General features: G+C 30.6%; 3 protein-coding genes across 10 annotated transcripts in view; 1 reads left to right on the plus strand and 2 right to left on the minus strand.

Annotated features, from left to right (window-relative positions):
* The window catches only part of LOC106074716 (microsomal triglyceride transfer protein large subunit-like), a 23,479-nt gene extending 14,486 nt beyond the window's left edge, over window positions 1–8,993 (minus strand). The window contains exons 1-5 of one of the 5 annotated variants that reach the window (XM_056018975.1): window positions 8,895–8,993; window positions 8,143–8,391; window positions 6,684–6,868; window positions 1,045–1,251; window positions 47–166 (exon numbers count right to left, since the gene is read on the minus strand). In XM_056018975.1, the coding sequence (XP_055874950.1) occupies window positions 47–166; window positions 1,045–1,251; window positions 6,684–6,868; window positions 8,143–8,200 (570 nt within the window). In that variant the 5' untranslated portion in view covers window positions 8,201–8,391; window positions 8,895–8,993. Of the gene's footprint in view, window positions 1–46; window positions 167–1,044; window positions 1,252–6,683; window positions 6,869–8,142; window positions 8,557–8,580 lie in introns of those variants that run through there. The other 4 variants (XM_056018977.1, XM_056018976.1, XM_056018974.1 and 1 more) reach the window with 4 other exon arrangements.
* Window positions 5,249–15,397, plus strand: LOC106057752 (tRNA methyltransferase 10 homolog A-like). 2 transcript variants are annotated; one of them, XM_056018983.1, is made up of 8 exons: window positions 5,249–5,355; window positions 9,377–9,657; window positions 10,491–10,656; window positions 11,454–11,525; window positions 12,405–12,476; window positions 12,574–12,720; window positions 13,540–13,645; window positions 14,065–15,397. In XM_056018983.1, exons 2-8 carry the CDS (start codon window positions 9,407–9,409, stop codon window positions 14,457–14,459), a joined length of 1,209 nt encoding a protein of 402 aa, XP_055874958.1. In that variant the 5' UTR covers window positions 5,249–5,355; window positions 9,377–9,406; the 3' UTR covers window positions 14,460–15,397. The 2 variants fall into 2 exon arrangements, with proteins under 2 accessions (XP_055874958.1, XP_055874957.1); XM_056018982.1 differs by lacking the exon at window positions 5,249–5,355 and having other exon boundaries at window positions 9,242–9,657.
* Window positions 14,856–18,035, minus strand: part of LOC106056939 (protein TBATA-like) — a 27,965-nt gene continuing 24,785 nt past the window's right edge. For all 3 annotated transcript variants that reach the window (XM_056018979.1, XM_056018978.1, XM_056018980.1), the window contains exons 7-9: window positions 17,304–17,448; window positions 16,646–16,779; window positions 14,856–15,952 (exon numbers count right to left, since the gene is read on the minus strand). In XM_056018979.1, coding sequence (XP_055874954.1) covers window positions 15,711–15,952; window positions 16,646–16,779; window positions 17,304–17,448 — 521 coding nt within the window. In that variant the 3' untranslated portion in view covers window positions 14,856–15,710. The remainder of the gene's footprint in view (window positions 15,953–16,645; window positions 16,780–17,303; window positions 17,449–18,035) is intronic.

The raw sequence follows: 18,035 nt of genomic DNA on the forward strand, positions 1-18,035 counted from the left end.
GATAGTGTTTTTTTACACTGTTGAAAAAAGAAAAAAAGTTTTTTACTTTGTTTGAATTAGAAAACTGGTTGGCTATCTCCAAATTTTGACATTCTAGTTTATTGCGTTCAATGACATTTGGCTCAGGAACAGAGTATTTCACTAAGCACTCACCACCCACTTCTACCTGTAGGAGTAGACATTAAAGTCATTCATACAATATATAAAATTATAATCTTATCATTAAATAAATACAAATGATAGGAAACACTTGGTCACAGAAAAGTCGTATGAAAATAAAAGGATGGAATACAAATAGGGTATATCAAGAGTTCTGTGCTCAAGACTTCTCAAGGCAACCACAATCCTTAGCAAAAGGGGCATTTAATACTTTACTACTGTTCCCCCCGCTGGATGTTATTTAGAAACCAGGTTCATACTTGATGTCAATTCAAATTTCATCATCTTGTTTTAAGTCCTTCATTAAAGAAAAGTGAAATTATTAAACAATTTGACAAACGTGACCTCAATTTATTTTCCAAATATCGCAATGAATCTCACTTAAGCTTCCTCTATCCTTCTAAAATGTTATCTTGACTTTCTTGAACACAATACTTTAAAATTGTTGTACATGATCAATCTACTGACTTTGGCAAACTTCAAGAATAATTATAGTCATAGAGAGGGCTCAGCATTTCTATGAAACTGAAAGTTTACAGTGCCGTAATCCTTCCATCACTTTTATATGCTTTGGGGTCCTGGAACTTGTATTCTCGACACACTAAAAACCTGAACTCCTTTCACCTCCCATGTCTAAGAAAGATTCATCAGGTGTATATTATTTGGACCACATACATACCTAAATGTCATTTTGATAGATTCATAAAATCATGGAATCAATAATTTAAGTTTCATTGTGGTTAACATATTACTATCTATTTTACCAGATGTCCAGAATTATATTAATCAAGATGGAATAACAACTCCAATAAAAAAAAATAGAGAGAAAGATTTGAAACTGGGCATCAAGCTTTAGAGATTGTGTGTGTAAAACTGACGTCCTACCTCAGTTCTTTCTCCTTCTTTTTCTTGCACTTGAAATAAATTGATTATTCCCTTTTTGATATTGCGACTAAAGATAGAATTTTCTGTAAAATAAATTTTCTCCACAAGATCCCCACTGATCTGGAAATATGTTGGGTTATAAATAGATGACTCCAGTCCCTTTTTTGTGTTGGGTTGACGTAAGCTAAATACTTCAGCTTTGGTAATCTTAAACACACAAAATAATAATCTGTATTAAATTTCATTCATAAAGAAATGCATATATTTTATTAAAATTACATTTACAAACCTTATTTATTAAAAAAGTATTACAATATTTTATATCACTTCATAGCAAGCTATCTAATGTATATTCATTTCAAATTTCTAGTTATTGTTGCTAGATAACTTATTTGTTATCATTATTATATTATTTTTTGTTTTCTTTAATAAAAAAAAGTCTAGGACATTTAAATTAATTTAATTCTGCATTTTTCAGAAAAATAAAGATTTAAATAACCAATTTTATTTTAGAGAAATATTAAGTATTCAATTATAGTAGAATGTTGTTTATCCGGACCTCAGTCAATCGAACATCAAATATCTGGACCGCCTTTTTTTACCCTGTTTCGCAGTATGTTATCTAAGTGGTCTTGCTGATGTGCAGCAAAAGATCATCGATAATGTCTCTCAATAATGGTAAGTTACAATATATAATGCTTTGTTCCCATGTAAATTTTTTACTTGTATTTTATGTTTACTTATGGCGGGATAACTCCATATGAATATTCTTTATATCATTGGTGAAGTGGACCATTAAGACTATTTCACATTCAGTTATCTGTATAGCCCCTGTTTCCCATTAATCCGGATAATTGACATTCTACTGTAATACTTTAAAGATCGAAAAATTTAAAATTGTACAATAACAAAATTAATTATTATAAATAAAATTAATACCAAAAAAAAAATACATCTAGATTTCTACATTTAAATAAATTTAGCCCCAAAAACAGAGTTAAAAAAAAAAAAAAAAAAAAAAAAAAAAAAAAAAAAAAAACATTTACAAACAACATATTAACTAATACACTGGGTACAAGTATAAGGTATTTCAATCAAATGTGTAAATTATTCAAATATACACATTACTATGTTTTTAGTTTATTTTTTTTAAGAAACCATTTTTTTTAACAATGAAATAATATTTTTGAAAGGAAAGTGTCTTTGCCTATTTTTATTTAACCAAAGAGGTAAAGACAACCACTGAATCAATTTAAATATTTCTTTCGCCACTTCTCAAAAGCTTACTCAAATTGAAAATAATTTACATTGAAATGAGAAATAAAACAACATCAAACTCAATAAAACAATACTTTATTATTGTTGAGGATAATATACTAATCATTTTATTCAAAATCTATCATATGAATGAGTATCACGTTAGGTAACTGATATTAGTATGTACGAGTACATTCAACTGTGTCAAGTTGAAAGATAATGAGTTGATAACAAGAGTATTTTGTCTCCACAACACGAGATTACTAAACATGCAAGTTGATAAAGCTTGAAGTGAAAGTTAGAGTAGATAATGTGCTACATTAATAGAGACTTTTCACTGCATATTCTAATTTATTAAGAAGAACTAGTGACACACATAATTTAACCCTGACTGGAAATTGGTCTACACAGCTCTTTGAACACAATGAATCAACTGTATGAATATAGACAGTTCTTTGAACACAATGAATCAACTGTGTGAATAGAGTCACAAGTATTCAAAAAGGACTAGGGATCTACACTGTAATGATCTTACAAAAGGTTGAGCTAAAGTTAAGAAGAAATTCACTGGACATTAACTTGATGTTGACTCAAAGTGTTAATAAAAAAAAAAGATTTTAATAAAAGAAAGAACCTGAGGGGATAACATAGTGATCAATGTTTTTGTAAAGATAAAACATTCAACACAATTATTGAGTTGTTTTTATTGCTTTTTGTGCGAGTGTATTAAAAGTGAAACCCCAATCCATCTAAATAAATATGTGTATGTAGCAAAAGCATCAATACAATTATTGTTAATATACTGTTACTAAGGAAACAGATTTTTTTTCAATTAGGTTTTTGGACAAATTGTTTTATTCTTCTTTTTTTAATAAAACTAAAGTATCCCCCATGACCCAAATAAATAGTAAAATAGTTAAGAGCTACAGTCACATAAACATCTAGAGTCTCATTACACATTAAGTACAATAGTTTTGTTTACACTATTAAAGAAAATAATTGAACATGTGTATTTATTATTTCTAAAAGCCATCTATTAAAGGAAAAATAGAATTATTAAATTAGCATTTAAAATTTTAAAATTATACTTTCAAAGATGTATTTACAGATATAAGCCTGGATGCTTGTAGCCAATACAAGATAATGTGAATGTAAAGACTGCATAATATCTACACATTTATTCTTATAAATCCTAAAAGACACCTAAGAATTGTGTATTGTTAGAAGATACATCTATAAAACCAAATAAATTCTAATTCTATAATAAAAAGATATAATGTTAGTATTACAGAATTAGTTTAAAACAAAAATCGTACTATAATCAGTGACTTGTATCCAGAGGTGCCATAGGCATAGGTGATTTTTTTTTTACATAGAAAAAAAATGCTTTAATGTTTACTCAATATACCCCCCTCCCAAGCAACACAGCATAAACTGTGGAAATGGGGTCAAAATTGAATTAAGGTTTTGGTGTCTAGGAGAGGAACAGCAAAGGTCTGAGTTTCTGGACACCCAACTCTGCCAGCATTTGCCCCTGATTGGCACCGTTTAACTGCTAGTAACAGCTGTTAGTAGAACTATATTCATCACATATAAATATGTTAATACTACAGAGGTTCAAGCCCATTTCCCACACCAATGACTGCACTGGTAGCAAGAGTTCATGAATGTCATTCCTTGTCATAATAAATATTCAATGCTACACAACAACATCAAATGGTCATATCTCATGTTACATTTTGTTAGATGCCGTTCTAGGTTTTGACTTAATTATGCTTTTATAAAAAGAAAATAATGAAAACAAGTTGGATTTGATGTCTAACAGGTATTCTCAACTTCAACATCTAACTTTAGTTATCATGTTTTGTTTGGTGTAATGCACAAATTGTAAGACAAATGTCCTTATGGATAATAAAGATTATTATTATTATATCATTCTTCCATTGTTCATCTTTTACTTAGCGCTGGATTAAACCTCTTGACTCCCTGTGGAGCACAGGGCCAAAACAGAGCTTTGCCATCAGACTCTGTTCTGGGCGATTCCCCACAGCTTGGTGCATGTCCATACTGCTGTCCATTTAACTTACATTAACTTAATGTTTAAACTTTGCTTAACTTATGGGTGAAGCTTGATTTCCCAATTCCCTTCTATTGTTTAATGGATTCAATCTTAATCTTTTATAAAAGATTTGGAATATGTCTTTTGTAGCCCACACCTAAATATGAAACTAATTTTAATATAAGCTTTGAAATAGGTCTTTTGTAGCCCATCCTTTACTATCAAACTAATTTTAATATAAGCTTTGGAATAGGTCTTTTGTAGCCCACCCCTTACTATGAAACTAATTTTAATAAAAGCTTTGGAATAGGTCTTTTGTAGCCCACCCCTTACTATGAAACTAATTTTAATAAAAGCTTTGGAATAGGTCTTTTGTAGCCCACCCCTTACTATGAAACTAATTTTAATAAAAGCTTTGGAATAGGTCTTTTGTGGCCCACCCCTTACTATGAAACTAATTTTAATAAAAGCTTTGGAACAGGTATTTTGTAGCCCACCCCTTACTATCAAACTAATTTCAATAAAACCTTTGGAACAGGTCTACTTGTAGCCCATTCCTTACTATTAAAGTAATTCTAATAAAAGCTTGGAATAGGTTGTTTGTAGCTCATCACTTATTATCGAATTCTGATCAAACAAGTTAAAAACTAATTTTGAAGAAAGTTTTTTTCTTTCCTCCATTTTATCTTTATTTATATTTCTTCTTATGTTACCATTGACTATGTGTTCATTCATTTAACCTTTGGATTATGCATGCAAACATCTAGCTAAGTAGGTCCACAAGCACTTGACCTTGTGATCACTTGACCTAGATATAGTGACTTGATGATAGCAGTGGATTTGACTTTCTAACCAACACCACTAGAAGCTGGTTCAATGTAGTCTCATTATGCTAGCCAATTTTAATAACTTACTAAGAATTATACTGAATAGAAAAATAAAACAGACACAGATATATAGGAATCATTGGACTAAGGGGAAAATCAAAGGATATTGTATAAACTTTTTGTCTACTGTATTTTTCTATCCAGTTACTCACACCTCCATATATTTATAAAAGCAATCTGCTTTAATTTAAACTAATAAGTATCTTCATACTTTCACTACAATATATCTGTGCATAGTTAAATATAGCCATTTTCTCAATATTAGTTTATATGATCAATTAAACATCTAACTAGGGTTCTTGAAATTTGAATAGAATTGCGTTTAATGTTTTAAATTTTAAAAAAGGTACTAGATCTACATCTGCAACATTGTTAATTAGAGCATTAAATATGTGACACAAAACAAACATTTAAATAATGATTAAAGAAGCAAAAGAAATAAGTTCTTGAAGAAACCCCTCAACAAAACATTTAACCAATAAGCAAAGAAATATCAAATACCGAAATAAAGGTTTTATACACATAAAAAGTAGTAGCAACCTACCTGTATGCTACTTCAACTAGCAAAGAAAAAGAAAACTCTGGCTAACTGGATATAATTTGTTATGAAAAAAAAAGTAATGCATGCACAAATAAGACGCAAAATTCAATTTTATTGGCATAGCCACATCAGCCAAGCCATGTCATTGAATCTTTTTTTATACCATTAAGTTTAAATTTTTAAGAGATTCACACCATTAATAAAGTCCTTCTTTTTTTTTTTATTCTTAAACAGGTATATTTTATTGTCAATGTTTCCGATGATATGCACACTTAATTTTGTAAACCTCAAGAGATAACGATGGACACAAAATTGTGTAATATGATTATAATGCGACGTTTAATTTGAATTAATGAGAAAATATTCAATCATTTATTTCAATTAAATGCAGTATTTTTTAAATCATGCACTAGCAGCTATGCAGAAGTATTATTTTCAACAATTTTTAACAATGGATATTGACAATATCTTCTGGTCAACAATCTTATGATCAAAGAAGGCAGTCTGATGACATTTTGACATATAAAGTGTTTTCAAACAGAATGTTTATTTATATCAAGAATAAATAAGCTTGCTGCATGTCGAAATCAAGTAGACACAACAAGTTTGTTTTTAGCTTGGGGACTGTATCAATATCAGCAACGCCTGTCATGGATAGCATCACCACAAATAATAATTGAGTCCTATAAAATTGAGCACAATGGCTTCAATATGCACAGTGGGTTGGAATTTCAGAGGGCTGGTTAGTCTGGAATCACTGGCCAAATAAGACCCGTGGGCTGTAGTTTGGGTATCACTCAATGTGCTTAAGGCATAGCAAGCAATATCAATGTCCAACATCAAGATTAACAACAAATCAAATAATTCTGTCTCAATATACTAGAGGCATACTCACATGGAGTTTAAATAGTTGTACACTTTCATCTTTATAAATAGTTGACAGTTCAAATCTAATGGTAAAGTTAACTCCAACATCTTTCTGTGCAGATGTAAGCCTCTTGCTGTTGGCATCATTCAATAATAAGTCCGTCTGATAGCTATATGTATATGTTCTTGAAGGATCATATTGCAATGAATTACCTGTTGATGATGACACAGTATTTGTTAATGTTTTAGCATCGATGCACACAAAATGATGAAATGTCCCAGTATCTTAATACAGAGACACTGAAACCTTGTTTCCAAATCAATTTGATCCAAGTTTGATTGTTTATGTTGTTGATATTCTTGTGTAGGGATTATGGGATATTGTTTCTTTATAAAGGGTGGAGTGGCTGAGAGGTTAAGCGGTTGGCTTCCGAAACTGGGGTCCTGGGTTCGAACCTCAGTAAAGACTGTGATTTTCAATTTCGGGATTTTCAGGGTGCCCCTGAGTCCACCCAACTCTAATGAGTAACTGACTTCAGTTAGAGAAAGTAAAGGTGGTTGGTCGCTGTGCTGGCAACTTTTGATGGTTTATGTTGTTGATATTCTTGTGTATGGATTGTGAGTTATTGTTTCTTTACGAAGGAGGATTTAGGATGGGAAGTTTAAAAAAATCACAACTATTTATTTATACTACGAATCGCTCTGTTTTTCTTTTTTTGTTATTTTTTTTTAGTTAGATTTGGATCTACTATCAAATACATTAAAGTTACATATTTCAGCAAATCACTTACTATGAGGAATAAATTAATGTAAATCTAGAACACATTAAAATTATCTTCTTTTGCTTTCAGTGTGATATATATTAGTTTATTCTTATAAGATAATTGTACTTAATTTCCCTAATCTGCCTCATGTGACAAGGTGTGATAGAAGCAGGATTTCAATCCAATGTTAAAATGATTAGAACATTTATCACACTCTGTAATGTGGATAATATCTACTAAAAATCATTTAAACCATAAACTCATTAGTGATGATGGATCAATAAAGAAATTAAATAAAATAACTTGTAAATTACAGAGATCTGTGATTTTAGAAATGAGATGTCCTAACCAAACATCCAGCACTTTAGGAGAGAATGACAGACAGAACAGTTAGTTGCTGGTCATATAGATGCTTTGGAGTTCAAACTGTAATCACAATTGTCAATTGTCCAGAGCTCAAACCCCGGCCTGCTTCCATTCAGTGATGTCATGCAGGGGGTTTGAACTAGGATTTAATACAATCTTCATTTCTAAAGTATTGTCCAAAACTTATAAAAAGAAAACAAAACATCAAAAGGGTTTGAACTAAAATGAAAAAGTTGACAGTCCAGCACATTCTATGTAAACAGACATAATTATATCATAATATAATAAGTAAGCTAGGCTACATACATACATAAAGAAAGTATATAAACTTAAATTTAGTTCTAGGTTTTTACTCACCAGGTAAAACTGCACACCAAAGTGTAAATAATATCATCAACAAATTGCAAGCAAACATTCTGTATTTACTGGTAGTTTTACTCTACAGGTTAAATAATCAGAATACTGTAATACTTAAGTTTCAAATAAAATATGAATAAGCCTTCCTTTAGCCTAGTCTAGATTTGCACAATGTTCAAGAAACTAAAATATTCCAAAATCAAAACCAAATCAGCTGTGGATTTGTGGTTGTGCTTGGCCTACGAAACACTAAAAAGATTAAACTTTCATAGATTAATAAAGCTCTATGCATGACTAGATCTAGATCTATGTACTAAGTAACTTATGACTTATGTAGCTCAATATAGCAATAATTCAACACAACAGTTCAATAATCAATAATCAGTATATACTAAATCTAATACAATGAATGAATGATTATTTAGATCTACATACTACCTAGTTTCTAGAAATACTATATAACTTTACTATAGTATCTAGATTCTAGATCTAGCTACACTAAGAATAGAATTAATAGATCTATCAGACTATTAATATGGAAATTATGTGACATCTGCTATTGAATGAATAAGTGATGACTATCTAAACACGTCACTGATTGCTATTCTAGTACTGTGAAATATTGACCTAGATTCTCTATATCTAATATTCTAAGTAAACCAATAGAGAGACATAGATCTAGAAAGAGATCTATTTCTTTGGCGTTCTAAATTTCCGAATGAAGAGGGCAGATGTGAAAAGACTGATCACACATATTAATTCTAGATCTGTATAGCTATAGAATAGATCTATGCTCCGTAATCAGCATTCTAGCCATCTAGGTCTATGTAGATCTAAATCTACTTAACAAAACCTGAGATCGTCATTTAATGAAAAAGACGAATTATTTTTAAACAGAGCATGATGTTCTTATTATATAGAATCTAATGTATTAATTTTTTCTTTTAATAATGGTCTAAAAGTTTTTACTCTTTAATATTTTAATGAAAAATTATATTGTAGTTCTTCAAGAATAAGGAATAAAATATAGTTAATTGATTAACTTTTCCATTGTCTGTAAAAGTATCACTTTTAGTAACCAAAAAATGAAAGATCCCATAACACATGACAATACAAACAATATGGCAGCGTCCATGAGCTAACATGAACCATATTTACCTATTACTGAAAAATCAATATTTATCTTAGAATCTATAACATGATAGATAAAAATCTATATTTATTTGATTACTAGATCTAGTTCTACACTATAAGAAATAAAAATATGGAAGACAATTCGAAGGAAATAGATCTAGTGGAAGAAACGCTCCTTGGACATGAACCTCGGGCGACTCAGCCTCAGACATCTCAGTGTCAGAGTGTAAAGAATGAAAGTAGTGCCAGTACCACAGGTGGTGACGATCAAAAATTTGGAAAAGAAGATGTCACAGACGACACAGAGCCCACAATTTCCAAGTCTCGGCTTAAAAAACAACTGAAAAGAGAAAAGTGGCTAGCAATAAAACAAGAAAAGAGGTAGAAGTTATAGAACCTAGTTTACCTAGTTACTTATTAAGTTAAGTCCTAGATCTAGTAAGACCTAGACTCCTAGTTAGTACTCCCATTAGTAGTTAAAGTAGTAACTTAGGGTAAGGCTAGTACTTAAGTTAACTTAGTAGGTAGATGAAAGATAGCATAAATAAACTTTATGCTATTTTTCATGATAAAGTAACTAATCAAGTTCTTAGTAAATAATATGTTGAATTATGGGTATTAGTTTACGAGACTAGAAACGATAAATCAGGTTTCTCTTATATTTTAAGAATATGCAGAAAAAAATGCAGATTACAAATATGTAATTTGATTTCCTCGGAGATAAATAGTTTTTAAAATATAATTTTTTAAGTTTTATTTCTTATTACCATATATTGTCATTGGAAATAGCCATTTTGGTTTTAAGGCTTAATACTACTAGACTATCGCCCTTGAATTACTTGCCAACATTTTTCTGTTGCTGTTTTGTCTTTCTTTCTAGCAGCTATTAGATCTAATATTAAAATTCATTTAAAATGATAGCATAAGAACAAAATTTGAAAATACTCTTTTAGAAAAAGTTATTGAAAAAAAAGAAGAAACAACTTCATCAATTTATTATTAACATTTTTTTAGACCTTCATTTCAGTAAATACACTTAAAAATGCATAAGTTGACAGCATAAGAACAAAAATCTCTTTAAAAAAAGTTTAATATAGATAAGGGATATAAATATGCTTAAAAAGAACATGGTGGTCAGTAAATGTCTCTGGGTATCTAAACTATTACCGAATTATGTTGTTCTAATTTCTGTTTCTGATGTGACTAACTTGCAGACGTGCATCAAAACAGAAGAGAAAGGAGAGGCTTGCTGAGATGAGGAAAAATGGAGAAGATGTTGGCCCATCTAGAAAAAAACTGAAGAAAAACACAATGAAAAATTCATCCTGTAAAATTAGAGTTGTGATTGATCTCTCCTTTGATGAATACATGGTTGAAAAGGTTTGAACTAAAATATTGTGGTTGGTTCTTTCTTTTCTATGAAGCTTAGTGTTTTTGTTTTAGTAGGTAAAAGAAAAATCCAGAAGGGAAGATAACTTCCTGCTTAGAATGTGATATGTCAAAGGTAAAGGTTTCCTCTAAATAATTAAAATTAGATATGAGAAGCTAGGAATTATCTCTATTGAAGGATCTAGTCCTGTACTGCTTGACTAAACTTCACTGGCACTCACAGAGCTAAGTTAAGACATCTCAAAATGACAAAAATCAGGCTCTGTGTTCATGGCTACATTTTATATGCTTATTTATCTTAGACTCTCAGCAGTTTATGGAGATAGAAGATATAAAAGAAACTATTAGGCACTATATACAGACACTGCATTTCAGATGAGAAATAATTGAAAGACCAATCATAGCTCATGACCTTTGTTAAAGAATGCTCACTCAGGAGGTATGACCGTGCCACAGGATCATTAGCACTTGATAGGACATTTCTAAATAGGGAAAGGAATCTGTTCAAAGAATGTTAGGAGAGATGATATACTGGTCAAATCTCCTACTGGATCAGACTAAATATAAGGTATATAACAAATAAATGGAGGGAACTGGTCATCACATCACTTTTAGAACAAGTTCAATAGGCTGTGAGATCATTGAAAGATATATCTGATACCTTCTTCAATTAAATCATACCATTCTACTTGTATTATTCTGTTGTAATTGTCTTTTTTTTTTTTTTTCTCAAAATGGTGTCTGTGGCTGAAAACACACTTTAATATTTTTCATCCATATTATTTTAGGATGTGAATTCTTTAAGTTGTCAAATACAGCACAGTTATTCTTCCAACAGAAGAGCACCCAACCCCCTTCAGGTAATTGTGCTTGAGTGTGTTTATTCCAAATAGCAGCCAACTTTTAGTTAAATCCTGCTATTGAAACAGCAAATATTTTTTTGAAACATATTTGATTTTTTATGAACTTAAAAAAAAAATTATAAATATTTTACTTAAGAACATTGTAAATTTTTTAGAGACCAATAGCTGCATGAATAATTAGCTCAACTGCTGAGCTAGAAGTTCTGAGGTTTGAAATCCAAAATTGTGTTTTGGTAAACATAGGGTTTCCCCAGTAAACCCATTTCAAAAGCTTCTCTTTCCTAATTAAAGATGAGCATAACCTTATTTTCTTGCAGAAAGATAGATGTGGAGTCCACTCTTTGATAAGAATAATTAAAATATAGTTGTGGAGTCCATTCCTTGATAAGAATAATTAGAATATAGATGTGGAGTCCACTCTTTGATAAGAATAATTAGAATATAGATGTGGAGTCCAATCTTTGATAAGAATACTTCAAATATAGATGTGGCATCCACTCTTTGATAAGAATAATTAAAATATAGATGTGAAGTTCACTCTTTAATAAGAATAATTAAAATATAGACGTGGAGTCCAATGTTTGATAGAATAATTAATACCATCCCAGGCATGAGTTGGTTGTGTCTAATTCAGCTTATTTTGCAATACAACTCTGAGATTCTTTTTGTCTTGCTGTCTGTTATTCTCTTTGCTGCATAACCAGAAACTTGACACCCTCAGCTCCATGCCATGACAATTAATCTTAAGCTACTTTTTTCCAAGCTAGAGGTGTAAATCCCACAAGTCTTTGAAGAAAATCTAGTGCCAACCTTAGTCCATTATTTCTTATTACTTTGTTGTGATTTATTTTGTTTTTTCCTGCTTTTTTTCTTCAGTTCTACTTGTGTAGTCTTGGTGGTAAAGCGAAGCAAAGACTTGATACCATTGGAGATTATAAAGGATGGGATGTAAGATATAACCAGCTTTTTATTTATAAGATTTTGAACATTGAAACCAAAGTCTCATTATGGGTTTTGTTTATTCTATTTTTCACTAATTTTTCAGATCTATAAAGAAAGCAAAAGCTATGAAGAATTGTTCCCAAAAGAAAGTCTGGTGTATCTATCCAGTGAATCACCTAATGTGCTTACGTCCCTGTCAGAAGACAAAGTCTATGTCATAGGAGGTCTTGTAGATCATAATAAACACAAGGTTGGCATTTTGCTTAAGATAAAACAGTTTTTCCTTTCGAACACTTGACAATCTAAACCAAAGACCTGATGGTTTTATTTCAATTGAAAAAAAAATGTTATTTAGTGCTGATTTCTTGAGCAGGAAGTGAAACTTGCTCTTCTGAAAATCCTGCATCATAACAAAAAGAAGAAATCTTGCTATATAACCAAATTAAATTGTTAACCCCAGCAATCCCATGGTCAGTGGTGACATTTGTATTGAAAGAAGCTATTTGAAATAGGGCAAGATGAACTGAAACCAAGTTACTAGCATTCTGTCAGACAGGAAAACATTATAACTAGCAGTTTGTACTTAATGAAGCCACTTTTATTTAGCATACAGTCATTTTTTCTTCCTGGCTCCTCAGCTCAACACAAATCCTAACAGACATTGTGGCAAATAGCAGGTCTGAAGGAAACAGTCATAAATATCACTTTATCTGGAGTCACTTAGCCAATACCCTCACAAAGATAATGCCTATGGGAAGAACTGCCTAATTTGGAAACCACTGCACAGTTCATCTCAGATATTATTTATTTGACCTCTCAAATGATACATGGATACAAAGAAGAAGGAATCATTTATGTCTGCTTAGTCTATTATACTTGCTATGTGCAAACAAAATCTGTATTGATCTTGTAAAGTCCTTGTTTGTTACTCAATTTTTACAAATCATGTCATTTTGACAATGTTGGGGCTTATTATCAAAATGGATTTATCCATCTTTAAATGTGTCCACTTGGTAATAATACTTTATTTCTTGGAATTAGATTCTAAATAAAATTGTGTTGATTTCAGGGCCTGTGCCACAAGCTTGCAGTAGAGAAAGGTATTGCTCATGCCCAATTACCCATATCAGAATATCTTGACATGAAGACACGCAAGGTTCTGGCAATCAATCATGGTAATGGAAATGTTATTAACTTACTAGCTAGAATTTGTATTACTTTTTGAAGTTATCTTTTTCAATGCAATTTTTCTGTTAAGTCCCTCCACTGTCCTTCACTTAGATATTTTGTTTACAAGCAAGCTTTTTGTACTTAAAGTCTAATTAATAAAGTACTTCTCAGCTGATCCAAAAATGTTTGAATCCTGGTCTGATTTGGATCAGTGAAATGGGTACCTGAGATCAAATTGTAAAATAAAGTTGTTTTTTTTAATACTAATGTTTGTATAGTGGTCAAAGTTAGTCTTTCTATAGCCATTGTCTCATGGGCTTATACATCTTGCCAGGAATATTCTTTATAATTTACAATATGATGCCAGTTTATCTTTATGCAAAATAATACTATTTGGTTTCATTTCTTTTCTTCCACATATCAGTATTTTCTATATTACTGAAGTACACAGAGTGTGGTAGCTGGGAGCAAGCATTCTTGTCTGAGATGCCACCAAGAATGCAAGCCCATCCCAAAGCAGGAGAAAGTCATCAGAAAGAAGAGGATACAAACTTAAGAGATGGATCAGAAACTTTGTTAGAGAGTCCAAGTTCTAGTCAAGATATTTCTGAATCAATAGCACAATCGGATTTCAATAAGAGTGCTGAAATGAATGACAATTTTGGGAAAGACTGTTCAGAACTTGATCAGAAAGAAGAGAAAAGAGTTGATGGGAACATTTTAAGTTCAAAGATAATAGATGGAGACATAATTAGTGAAATCAATAGTGCTGCAGGAATTGGTGATGGACTATTGTGTAGTGATGCTAATACTAGCTAGCACAGTTTTATGTAGTTTTTATTGCTGTCAAATATATTGCTTCATGGATTTTATTTCTGATTATCTTGCTAATGTTGTAATGTTTTAAATAAATTATTTTAGGACATTTGATTAACTTGTCTTCTTTTAGGCTGTTATATTTCCTGTTTAAAACTGTAGACAAAAAAAATTACATAATATATTCACATTGTTTCATCATCACCTGAATTGACCAGAAATGCACCAGAAAAACAGTGTTAATACAATATTTTTTATATTGTAAAATAAATTTAATAATCATTGTTTAAGATGTAATTTTTGTAATGTAAATTTATAATGTTTCCCCATATACATAAAAAGCTTTATATTTATTTAAGGCAATCATTTGTAGTTGTTCATTTATTTCAATAGGTAATACATTTTGTTTTAGTTTTTTTTTATTTCAATTTTTTATTTTACATTTTGACACAATTGATTAAAATACAATAACACAGCATACAGTAACTTAAAATAAAATTGTAAAATAAAATTATTTAACATTTAAAGATGAAAATTCTGTATTAATGATTATCATTATGCAAATTTGCAAAATAAAAAATATTTTAGAAGTAACTACCCGGTACATGAAACAAAAAAAAAATGCATACTGTGTTTTAAGCTTCAAAACTTCCAAAAATAGCTTGTATTATTCAGTGAGACTCTAGATTAAATAAAAAAAATAATATTACTTAAAATAATAATTAATGTAATTAATAGATCATATCACAGTTTTACAATAATACTGATTGTTATAGAATTTAGGATTATAAAACTCCTTCCTTTATATTGGGATATTTCCATTCTATCGTTTGCAAAATTAGCTGTTGTCTAAACTTTTTGTCATGCATCAAGACATGTACAATTTTTAAACTGGTATCAACACTTGCCAAATTAAATTTTTGGATTGAACAAAAAAAAAATCAAGCATTTTCCTGATTTCAAAGCAGCTTTAAATCAAAGTTGAAATTAGGGTTAGGGCTGTTTTTTTGTGTTGTTTTTTTGTAATCCTGTAAAATTATGACCACTAAACATTAATATTAATTTGGAGACTTCCAAAATGTTAACCTCTTCAGATCATACATATCACATCATCTCTTTGTAAGAATGGGATTATAGAACTTTAAAATAACTAAAATAGAACTGTCAGTATTTCTTATATTGATCACATTTTGAAATATTTAATGCTAGAAGTGTTGAACATTTGTTTTTTAAACATTGGAATTGTATTTAGATTTAAAATGTATTTAATGATTGGTTTTGAGACCACATGGGCTCTTTCTTGTCTGTAGGCTGGGCTTTAGAATACTTTAATTGAAGTTTAGGTGCCTGGTTCTGTTTCTTTGTGCTGTCCGTCTTCTCTTTAGCACTGAATGATTTTTCCTGTCTGGGCTGCAGCATTGCTGGTTGGAGTGTAGTCTTTGATCGCCTCAGTACTGGTGATGCTGGCTTAACTGGCTGGGAGGCTTCCTGGATCTCTGAAATATAGTTTTTTTTGTGGTTGGTTTTAAACATCTAGAAGAACTAGCTTGAAATTATCATTTGCATGTTTTTGGGTGGTTCACATACTTAGAAGTAGAAACTTGTGCTGGAAAAGTAAGTGGACAGGGATTGGAAGATGGGAGTCCCACAAGAGTGAGGAGAACCAATGTAGTCATATTACAGAATTTAAATAGCAACCAAAAGGCTTATCACACTGGTTTTATTCTAATTCTTTTTTTTTCTAGAGCAAGTCTTCAAGATGAATGTTTTCAAAAGTCTATATTGATATTTGAAATGTTATGCTTACATTAAAAAAAAAAATTCCATTTGTTACTGACTTTTTTTTGGTCACTAACATTTGAATACACAGTGACTGTTGTCTCTGACCACCATATCTCATGGACCATAATATAAATTCATTTTACAAAAATTAAATCCTAAAAAATATTTATTATTAAATTTATTTTTAAAAGTACAAAATTGTCTTGCTGTAAAAAAAAATTGTATTTAATTTTTCTTTTAATCAGTCTAAAATTAAAACATTTTTAAATTTTACAAAAATACTTATGATAGTATGAAATGTTTACTAGATCCACAATATAATTAATATGCTAGAAAATAAATTCTGAAACTGTTAAATGTTTTTTTAATTTAATTTAAATTAAAAGTTTCTACTTCAAACACTCTACCTGAACTAGCTGCTTGGGTTTCTTGAGTCTGGTTGGTAATGGTGTCAACATTGACTTCTTGTTTCTGCTCAACATTTTGAACCTTTTGCCATACTTCTGATTTTAGTTCTGGCTTTGTGTCATCAAGCACAAGTCTAGACATAGAAGTATAACATTACTTTTTGTTTGATGGACTTAGTAGTATAACATTACTTTTTACAAAGCTTATATCAACTCACTCTGTCTGGAAAAAAGTTTGTACATGCTATTTCTCCCACACCCAATCTCAGATCAAGTTGAAATTTTGCACAATTATACCTTTTTCCTGATGACATAGGAATAAAAAAAATAAATATATTGGTAAGTAATTATTTTATTTGGTATCTCGAACAAGGGAAAGAAATTGTACTTGACTGAAGTGGTGGTATAAGCTGAATATGAAACCCTTTATAGGTCGCTGCTTTAAAGTAAATTTAAAACAAACAATAGATAACTATACAATCTTCTATTTTCATAATCACTTCAATAGCAGAGTGGTTAATATGTCGGCTTGAGGAAGTGTGAGCCATAAGTTTGAATTCAGATCGTTCCCCCTTTTTTTTTATAAAAATTTAAATTTAGCAAGATATTTCTTCTTTCATTCTTCCACCGTGTACCAAATCTCCCTAAGATGAATTACCTGTTAACCTCACCACTGGACTTCCCATTAATGGGAGGTAATTTTTCTCTTCCGTTATCTGTTATGTATTCTGCAGGATATTGTTTGTAGTACTCGTCCTTGCCTGCAATGGCAGTCTTCACAAGGCCCATAACTAGTTCCTTCTCTGAAATTAACAAAGGGAATTTTCGTGCTCAGCATGTATTGATCTTTACTAAAGTGGTTCAGTGAGAAGTCACTTGATATACTCCAGACGGTTTTATTCCCAAAAAATATTTAAGAGTGCTAATCAATTCCTGTAAGTGCTCTGGGGAATATGTGTTAACCCTAAGAGATATCGATTTTATATGATCTTTAAAAAAAAACTTGTTTAAAAAATTACCTTAATTTCATTTTCAGTGGAAGTAAAATTGCCCCCTCCCCTCGTTAAAATATACACAATGTAAACCATGATTTGGAACGATCTGTTAGAGCGTGATAAGAATAGTGTGATACAAATTTATCTACATATTCATTCTTTTGTTGACAGAAAGTTTAAAGCGGCGCTGTTGTTTGAATGCCGGTCACGTCTGGTGACAAAAATATTTTTGTGGTTGGGAAAACGAATTTAATCTTTCTGTTAAAAATTAATGATACTTGAATTACATTCATTAATTCTTATGCAAAAGAATGTTTATGTAGAAAATGAATCTCGGAATTCAACATTCTATATGCTGCTTGAAACATATCTGTACGTTAGTCATTTGATATGGA

This window comes from Biomphalaria glabrata, chromosome 2, assembly GCF_947242115.1.
Source record: "Biomphalaria glabrata chromosome 2, xgBioGlab47.1, whole genome shotgun sequence".
In the NCBI taxonomy this organism is placed as follows: Eukaryota; Metazoa; Mollusca; class Gastropoda; family Planorbidae; genus Biomphalaria; species Biomphalaria glabrata.

Coding starts and splice junctions, on each gene's coding strand:
- LOC106057752 (XM_056018983.1), top strand. CDS start 9,407: ATGGAAGACAATTCGAAGGAAATAGATCTAGTGGAAGAAACGCTCCTT. Junction 11,526..12,404: donor GAGCACCCAACCCCCTTCAG/GTAATTGTGCTT, acceptor TTTTTTCTTCAG/TTCTACTTGTGTAGTCTTGG. Junction 12,721..13,539: donor TAGATCATAATAAACACAAG/GTTGGCATTTTG, acceptor TGTTGATTTCAG/GGCCTGTGCCACAAGCTTGC.